General features: G+C 36.1%; 1 protein-coding gene across 1 annotated transcript in view; it reads left to right on the forward strand.

Moving 5' to 3' along the window:
- ap2s1 (adaptor related protein complex 2 subunit sigma 1) overlaps window positions 1-9,704 on the forward strand; it is a 32,329-nt gene extending 22,625 nt beyond the window's left edge. Inside the window, exon 5 of the mRNA NM_213155.2 lies at window positions 7,384-9,704. Coding sequence (NP_998320.1) covers window positions 7,384-7,485 — 102 coding nt within the window. The 3' untranslated portion in view covers window positions 7,486-9,704. The remainder of the gene's footprint in view (window positions 1-7,383) is intronic.
- Window positions 9,705-10,088: the final 384 nt, after the last annotated feature.

Genomic DNA, 10,088 nt, shown 5'->3' on the forward strand with positions numbered 1-10,088 from the left:
ATGATCTGTTATTTTTTTCCTCCCATCGATATGATGTAATTTATTCCTGTGATTTTTGAAGTGCTTCTTTTATCCTCGCTTGTAAGTCACTTTGGCTGAAAGCATCTGCTAAATGAGTAAATGTAAATGGTATGTTTCACTGAATTTTCAGCATTACTTTTCCAGTCTTTTACTCTTCAGCATCTTTCCGAAATCATTCTAATGGGCTCATTTATTAGTATCAATGTTAAAAGCTGTTACGCTGCTTCTGATTTTGATAAATTGATTTAAAAGTATAATGGTTTTATAATGGCACATAGTTTACCCCTTTTTTATGATTTAATATTAATATTATGGTTGTTCAGTTTAGGTTTAGTTCAACACACAGTTCAGATGATTTTATAATAATGTGCTAAAAAGGGTCATATTGGGGGCGTGTACACAGCTCTCTGTTTTAGGGGCGTGTTGCTTCACATGAAAATTTGTTTCGTCTTCCCGCCCAACGTAACAAGGGGGCGGAGTCAAGAGCTCCCCCGCTCTGTGTTTGGCAAAAGACAGGCAGACAGAGTGAAGCAGCAGCATGAGTGAGATGATCAGTATTCAGCCGTACATATTAGACTGTGACACAAACCAAGCAGAGAGTACAAAATCATTTGTGTCTTTGTATAGTTTTACAGCCAACTGTGCTAGTTTTAAGTGCCAAGCTTGTATACACCGAGACTAATAACCACGCTAGGGCTGGGTATCGAGTTCGATACTTTTTAAGCACCAACCGAATTGTCTCGATACTATCGAGTATCGAAAAAATCATTTTCGTTCGGTACCAAATTTCGATACCCAAGGGTATAATCTTGTCAACGTGCCCGGATCAAATGCTGGTAATTGGCTGCAGCGAGGCTGTCTTGAAAATTAAGTTTACGGCGGCTACGCCAACTTGCTCAGAGCTTGTCAAATGTGAGGCTGTAATGCGTACACTACACTTTAATGCTTTTTTGCATTGTTTGACTGCAAGAAGATCGGCGCAGTCATCATAACAACGTGCCCACCACATGCGTCATCCTCCGTGACTGATGAGGATTAAAGCGCGACGGCTGGGGCTCCGAAAAGTAAACAGAGCAGACATAAGCGCAAGCTGACGGCCCTTTTCCACCTCCTCCGCCTTAAAATCATTTTAAAGTTGGGCGAACTTCGTGTTATAACTTTTGCTTTTTGTCGCTAATAATACACGCACTGCGGGCTACACAGAGCAACTTTATTCTCTCCAACACCAGTGTGCACACACATCAGGATTCAGGGCCATAGCATTACATAAACTGCGTCGGGATAAATCAGGACTTACCAATTTATCGCTTAAACAACATTTAGCATGTTTCGCAGTGGCTAGTGTGGCACAGATAGCAGAACTCGCTAAACAGATCCGCCACTTTTGACGCTAATAAACAGTCATAAAGTCCTCGTGCTGCAGGATTTATGAGGTTGCTGAAGGTGCGCAGCTGTCGTGAAGTGAGAGGTTAGCGTCTTTAATAAACTACGACAGTTTGCGTTCACTGAACAGTTAATAAATCCATATGAAACAGCCCCTTAAAAGTCACGTCTCGCTTTCAGTTTCGGGGTTAGGTGCGTTTTGCACAATTCTGATTTGTTGCCTATATCAGATTTTTTTGCTTGTCTGTTTACACGTTCATTTAAGCCCTGCAAACAAGTGTACCGCACCAAAGCCCAAGTGAACCGCGCTTTGGCACACTGATAGTGTGAGTACAACCTAAATGAACGTGTAAACAGACAAGCAAAAAAATCTGATGTAGGCAACAAATCGGAATTGGGCATCAAGACCTGACAGTGTAAACGGGGTTTGTGCTGGGTAAATTTATTAATACTTCTTTTGGACCTAACGTAGGCTGTGTAACGTTATGTACTGTTTCGATGGCTTTAAATACCTAGCTAAGTTGATACTAAAATGCTTTAAGGTTAACAGTAAATGATGAAGTTTACATAACATTAAACTTATCTTATTTAAATGTCCTTATCCTTGGCTGCATTAACAGTTTAGCTTTCATGATTTCTTCACATTAATGTTATAGTCTCTGCTCCTGCTGAAAGATGAATGCCACAGGATTGTTACAATTTTATTGTTAAAGGTTGGCTGCCTTTTTCTACTGTGAAGAAAGATTAGATTTTCTGGATATGCATTTTTCAATGCCCATTAAAGGAACCAAAAACAGTCAAAATGAGTCCATGTGATATAAGTGGTTCAATCATAATTATATGAAGCTGCGAGAATACTCCTGTGTGCAAAGTAAACAAAAATAACTTTATTCATTGATTTATCTGTGGGAGGATCAGAAAGCTCTTGGATTAAATCCAAAATATATTCATTTAAAGATAATTAATGACAGAATTTAAATTTTTGGGTGAACTAATCCTTCAAGCAGCAGTGAGACTCACAAATACTTAAAATTGATCGACTTAAAACTGTTTAAATTTTATAAAAACTGTTTGCACTAATATATTGTGATAAGTACACTTTGTTCATTTTGTGCTTTTGGTTCTTTTGTTTATTGGTCTTAGTGATAAGCCTGCTGTAAAAAGTGTCCCAAACATCCTGAAAAAATAAAACCAAAGTTTCTCAGAGATTATGAATTAATTAATCTTGTTAAAATATATTTCTTAAAATAAAAGTATCGATAAAAGTATCGTTTGGAACCGGTATCGAATTCAGGGTATCGTATCGAAAATTTTACCCAGCCCTAAATCACGCACACTGAATTAACTTTGACTGAGGCACTTGATGCGCCGCTCAAAGCTGCGACACGGCACACCAGACATTGTCAGTGGAGCGGCAGAAACATGAAGTGTCCTGAGTCGTCGCGCCACGCAGCGCCATGCATTCCGGTACTCCAAATACAGGCCTCCACCAGGCCAACACAACGGCGCCCAGCCGCCGACCCGAAGTTCTGCCGCATGCACCCAGACAGAAACCCACGCCCATAACTCCGAAATGCGCCGCGTCACGCAAAGAGGCGCTTCTGGTGTGCGACCTGCAGGCAAGTTTGTTATTTTATTTCCAATGGAGAGACTCGCACATAAGGCAACGCGCTTGCACTTTTCCAGCTGCACCTAGTTAAGATCACAGGGAGCTTCTGTGATGCGACCAGCTGAAGTTAAAGGTAGACGCAATGAAAAGTACACATTTGCAAATCTACCAAAAGGTACAAACAATAATTCCGATTAAAGCGATAATGTGGAGAAAATTAATCTTGTGTTGAGCCCAATGAGCCTTACATCTAAAAATAGAGCAAGGGTGTTCCTTTGGTGGTATCGCTTTGACTCACACGATGAAAATGGTGGACCCATAACAACAAACTAAAGTAGGTCGCACACCAGAAGCGCCGCAGCGCCACGCAGCGCCATGTATTTTAGAATTCTAATCATAGGTTTCTATCAGGATACACACCGGCGCCGCAAGTCGGCGGCTGTCGGCGGCGCCCGGCGACGGCTCAGGACGCAGTTCATTTTTCAGCCGCGCCACAGAGCGCCATCTGATTAGTTTCATGTTAAAAATCATTCGAATGTGCGCGTCTGGTGTGTGATACTTTAAACTGTCATGTACGCGCCGTGTCGCGACGCCGAGCGGCGCTTCTGGTGTGCGACCTGCTTAAGGATCTGTGTTGACGCGCCTGTCAATCAATATTGGTGGGTGGGGGGATCACACTCCTACGTTGCAGTTGCTCTGAAAACCGCTCCAATTGATCCACTGTTTTTATGTTGTTAAATTGAAAAAAAAAAGAACTGTGTGTGTGTATATCACCCCAATATGACAGTCTATACACTATACCTACACACATGTCTGTCCAAACAGCTTGAAAAGTAGATTTTTCACCATAGGTGCCCTTTAATTGAAAAACCGCGTTATTACATTAGTCTTGTACCAGGGTAACGTATTTATAACATTAGTCTTGTACTAAGGCTGCACTATATTGGACACAGTCTGGCATTGCGATATAAATATAATTTCACAACAAGACTTTTGACTGGGGCCGGACAGAATCTGTGGACAATTTTTGCTATTTCTGCTGAGAATTTAGGAGAATTATTTTGGGAGTATTGTAACAAAAAATTATATATGAAATAAAAAAATAGTACCTTTTTAATTATTATGAATTTTTTATAATGGAAATCCATCTAGATCCACACTTTCATATTAGTCAGTTATATAAATTAAATGTATTTAAAAACTGAATAAATATAAATTTCCACACATTTACACAAGTGAATAAATATCCTCAATGATGGGCTAAAAATCTGGAAATCTGTGGATTTTTGCAGTGCAGATTCTGTGTGGGCCTACTTATAACTCTATTTGGATCGAATATCTTGTTTCACACTGTTTGGGATTATTTTGTAGAGGAGTATCTGCATAAAATACAATATAATTGAACAGATGTAACAGTATTGAGGTACAGAAAAGCAATAATAATATATAAAAGAACATTGTATATTGTAGAGTCTTCATTTAATATATAAAATAGGTCTTGGGTCTTAAAAGCACATTCAAATAAATATCTTTCACTATATCTTATGTTAAACTTTGCAATGACCCCAAAAATCTCCTTCTGAAATTGTGATCTTGATCAACTATAATCCCAACTTGATATTGCTGATCCTGCGATGGGACTATTGCATGTTCACACTTTGCGCTCTTGATGCTGAAACGATATATTGTGCAGTCCTATCTTGTACATGCACGTGTCCTTGTTGAATAAGTGCTCATTTTCCTGAAGTCATGCAGCATGACTTGATTTACCCATTTAGAAGCATTTCGTTAAGATAAATGCTTGGTTATTTCTGTCCATAAAATGTTTCAGTAAAAGGAGAGAAAAGCTTCATTGGCCAAAAACAAACAAAAAACCGCACAAGCAGCAAAAACTAGAAAAAGATGTAATTAGCTCTCCGTTTCAGCAGCAATGCAGCTCCATGGCAACAGGTGTTTTTATGCATAATTACAACAGTCATACAATTAAGAGCATCCAAATCCATTCAGTGCAGGAGAGAGAAAGGCTGAAGGAAAAGCAGAAGTAATTATAGAAAAAAAAAAGGTGACAAAGATAATGGCATTTGATTTCTGCTCTGCTAATTACCTGATGTATTTTTGATGCTGCCTACTGTGTGAACACCGCACAGTGCGGCCCACACCAAACACACACTAATGAGACGTGTATATATTAGCATATAAAGCTTGATATGTCGAATAATAATTGGAAATATTTGATTTTATTGAAATGGAACACTGTTTGTATGTACAAAATACATCTTATTATTTTTTAAAGTAATTTTAATCACCTTTTTCATCATTAAGAAATTAAACGAGTTTTAGTTGGAATGAGATATTATTTGGTAGCATTAGAGATCTTTTATATTATGGTATATTTATGCAACTATGCATTTGTATATGTTTATTTTATTTGATGCATTAAATTATTAGTTATTACTAGGACAAGAAGGGATCTGCGCGGCCAGAAATTTGCAGATTTCCACAGATTTATAGCCCATCAAGTCTATTTATTTACTATTCAGTTTTTTAATCTAATTTCAGTGATATTATTGACCAATATTAAAATGTTCATATGATTTATTTACAGTAGAGTTTGTAAAAATACATTTTCTGTCTTTGAATAGATATATCATGAGAATCTTGCTTTGTTTACCAAATAAGTGGATCAAATTGGATTTGCATTGTAAACATTCAATAAAAGTTAAAAAGTTTTTTTTTATTTCATATATTCAGTTTTTAGTTACTTTACTTACAAATACATTATTATTATTTATTTAATTATAATTTTTTTATTCTGCGGTGAAATAGCAAAAACATTGTCTGCAGATTCTGTGTGGCCCTAAATTGTAAAACCCAAAAAGTTAAGGCAACTCAACCCGTTTGAAAAAAAAAACGGCTTCAACAAATTTAAATTCAAAAACTAATCCTAATGAGTACTGTGAACTTAATTTATTTGAGTAAATGAAGCAATTTGAGAACGGTAAAACCCAACTAATGAAGAGAACTTAAATTAGCTGAGTATTGTAAAACCCAATAAGTTTAGGCAACTCAAACCATTTGAGGAAACCGATTGCAACAAACAATTTGAGTTAAAAACTAATCTATTTGATTACTGTAAGCTTAATCCATTTAAGTTGAAGTAATGAGGTATTTAATTATCTTTATTACCTTCAACACTGAGATCAAAACTTTTTTTCAAATGAGTAGAATTAACTTTCAGTAGATTTTGAGTTACCTACACTCATTTCATTTGCTAAAGTTGACTGTTGAGTTTTACAGTGTAGTTAGTGTTTTACACTATCCCAAAATAAGTCTGATCATTGTTTTACTAAGGCATGTGAAATATTTATTATCGACTAAAATATTGTTATTGTTGTCAATATGTGAGCTCATGTTTAGTATGCCATTCATTTTGTCAAAAATAAATGAATAAAAAAAAACATGTTTAGAGAGTCAGCAAGAATATACTATGAAACTTATTAGAAGGCAGTTAAAAAGATCAATTCAATATATAAAAGCAAAAACATATACGGTTGAAGTCAGAATTATTAGCCCCCTTTGAATTTTTTTTTCTTTTTTTAAATATTTCCCAAATGATGTTTAACAGAGCAAGGAAACTTTCACAATATGTCTGATTATATTTTTTCTTCTGGAAAAGGTCTTTCTTGTTTTATTTCGGCTAGAATAAAAGCCATTTTTAATTTTTAAACACCATTTTAAGGACAAAATTATTAGCCCCTTAAAGGTAATTTTTTTTTTTTTACGATAGTCTACAGAACCATTGTTATACAATAACTTGGCTAATTACCCTAACCTGCCTAGTTAACCTAATTAACATACACGCATACATACCTTTTAACACGCATACAAACACACACAATTTTTATTTTCACAAAATAATGTTTTTGAAATTCCCAGAGATGGGTTGCGGCCGGAAGGGCATCTGGTGTGTAAAAATGTGCTGGATAAGTTGGCGGTTCATTCCGCTGTGGCGACCCCAGATAAATAAAGGGACTAAGCCGACAAGAAAATTAATGAATGAACGAATGAATGTTTTTGAAGTTTAAGTTTGTGTAGAACTGCGTTATAGTCAAGAAATATCCCAAAAATTGAGTCATGTTGACAAACATACATTGATTAAGTTAACTTAATTGTTTTTGCAAATTAAAGTGGATTGGAACTAAAGCAATTAATTTTTCTCTCAAAAAACTTAAGAATTGATTTAGCTCAACTAACAAAAATATTTTTGAGTGCAAACACATGTAAAAAATGCACGAAGCAGCAAGTTTTTAGTTGAAAACAGCGGCCCTATATGTGAACTGCTATTAAGAAGTATTGTGGATGTGTTTCAGGTGTATACGGTGGTGGACGAGATGTTTCTAGCAGGAGAGATCAGAGAAACCAGCCAGACGAAGGTGCTCAAGCAGCTCCTCATGCTGCAGTCCCTGGAGTAAACTGTCAATCAGTCAACCAACCAATCAAACAACCACCATTGTGTCAGGCTCCGCCCACCCCGCTGCAGCCAAGCCATATGATTTGTGTGTATGAGTGTTGTCATGCTGAAAATCATCCTCTAACATTTCACCTTTTTCTTTACACTCGCATCCACCTCACAGGATGTTGCCGTTCTGTCCTGCAACTTCATGAATTTTCGAGGCAGATAAGAATTCGTAAAACTTCCTCGGTTATGTGACCTGATTATATCTTGGCATAGCCAGAATTGAATTCTTCAGCGATTTTATAGCACACTAGACTTCAGTGTTTCCGACTGGAAGCCTCTCCAAGCCTGTTCATTAACACTAACATAGATAATAGCGTCATGTGGGCCAAAAAACTGCCATGGCACGAAAGTGACAGTCATAATTGCAAGATTCCGGGGCTGCACTGCAATATCGCAATGAGAAAAACTTGATTTGATGTCCATTTAAGGAAATTCCCATATATGTACTATTAAAAAAAGAATCAAATGTTTAATATGCTGCACTGCAAATAATAAATTTGTTACTGCTTTGTCTTGTTTTCTGGTACAAGTATCCATATTGTTAAAACTCCAAATACGTAAAGGTGATCTTCCTGTTGGTGACTATATCTTTTTTTATACAATTAAGATGTTCATAATGGTGTCACAAAAAGGGTTTCGCAACAACTGTTGGCACTTTTGAGAGTAAAAAAAAAACATACAGGCAAAACCAAATTAACTGACCGTTTCAGTATGGAGATGTCATTAATCCATGAACAGTTCCTGCTTGTCTTAACTATTTCTGAATTGTAAGAGGCGATTCGGTTGTAACTAATGTTAACATGGCTGCTAAAAAAAGTGTCAATATGGACCTTTCTGGATTCTAATAAGATTTGGAAATGAAGATATAAAACAGCAAATACATAAATACCATTGTTATTATTTACATCCCTCAAAATGGTCTACCCACTACTGATTCGGTGAGGTCCTAAGAAGTGAAATTAAAATTTATGTCAAACAAAATACATTATTTTAGATCCACAGCTTTGGCCAATTGTATTCTTTTTGTTTTGCCTATTATTATTATTTTTTTTTTTTCACTCTAAAAAGTAATAATCGGGTTAATCAGCCTAATGGTGAATTTAAAGAAAAATGAAGGAGAAAACAAAATATTTCCTTGCCATACTCTTACTATGCATCTGTTTCTTCTGTTGAACACAAAGGAAGGTATACTGAAGTATGTTGGGAAAAAACATCCATTGACTTCCATAGTCGAAACTAAAATATGTAAATCAATAGTTGTTTTTCTCCCCCAACATTCTTCAAAATATCATCCTTTGTATTCAACAGTAACTTAAACGGGAACAAGTGGATGGTTAAAAGTGTTGTGAGGGTTAAAATTCCAAAATGTTACAACAAAGTCAAATAAAAATATAAATTTACAGCAAGATTTTACTATAAAATCAAACATATAAATGTTTGTATTTACGACAGACTCCCGTTGCTCGCATCAAAAGGATGGGGCGAATATGATTAATGTATTTTTTTCAACGACGACGTTTATTTTTTTGGTTAACTATTACTTAAAATTTCCTTCTCAATGTATGTTTTGGTGTTAGTATCTGGAAAACAAGACAAAAACACAGCAAGCCTGTTCGCAGTGTTAAGTCAAAGTCTGTGAAGGTTGTTTTGTATTGTGTACATATACATTATATATGCATCTATTTGAAACGTAATTGTATGAACTAACTAGTCATTCCAAGCCTCTAAACCGGGTCAGTTTCTGCTCGTTGTAAGTCTTCTGGCTTTGTGGAGAACTGAAGCCGGCGATTAGCGAGCGCTTTAGAGAACCAGGCTGAGTGGAAGAATGAAGCTCGAGGGAAATGACAAAAGATGGTCTACTTTTAATTTCCCCTTTTGTGGCGCTGCTTCCCTCGCGCCAAAAGGCTCTATGGCAACAGCTCAGCCTTGAAAATTCCATTACACTTCGGGTCATACGTTACGATGAGTTTTTGTCTTTATTTTGTACTTGTATGTTTTATATGGTCTTTCTTTTCGTCCCTTCAGCCTTAGTTTGAAATTTGGTAGGTCTACCTATTTGTCCCTGTGAAATTGCAGATTAAACGCTGATTTAAGTGGTGTTTCTCTTGCGTATGTTTCTGTCAGTGTATATATAACCATGAAGGTGAAATAAAACGTACAACTTCAAATGTGTTTGAGTGTATTGAGTTTTTTTTTTTACATGTAAACACTGCCATCTGTCGGACATTGAGGAATGTGTAAATATTTTGAAGAGGTTATCTGTATAATGGTGTACTTCGACTTAATGAATGAAACTAATGTAAAACTAGATGTAGTTAAAACATCTATTCCCAGACAAAAAACTGTTAAATTTCCTTGACTTTCAGGAACATGCCGCGGTTGTGCTTTACATCATTTTATGATTATTTTAGCTTCAATAAAATTTTCTACGAGTCAGTCACTAAAATGAGTTTGTGATGTGCTCCCTCCCAACTTTGATAGCTCAATATTAGTATTACAATTCAGTTTTTCATTTACATTTCAACACCGCACAGCAAAATTTCCAGTGTTATTAAG

Source organism: Danio rerio, chromosome 15 (assembly GCF_052040795.2).
Source record: "Danio rerio strain M-AB ecotype USA chromosome 15, GRCz13ab, whole genome shotgun sequence".
Lineage (NCBI taxonomy): Eukaryota > Metazoa > Chordata > Actinopteri > Cypriniformes > Danionidae > Danio > Danio rerio.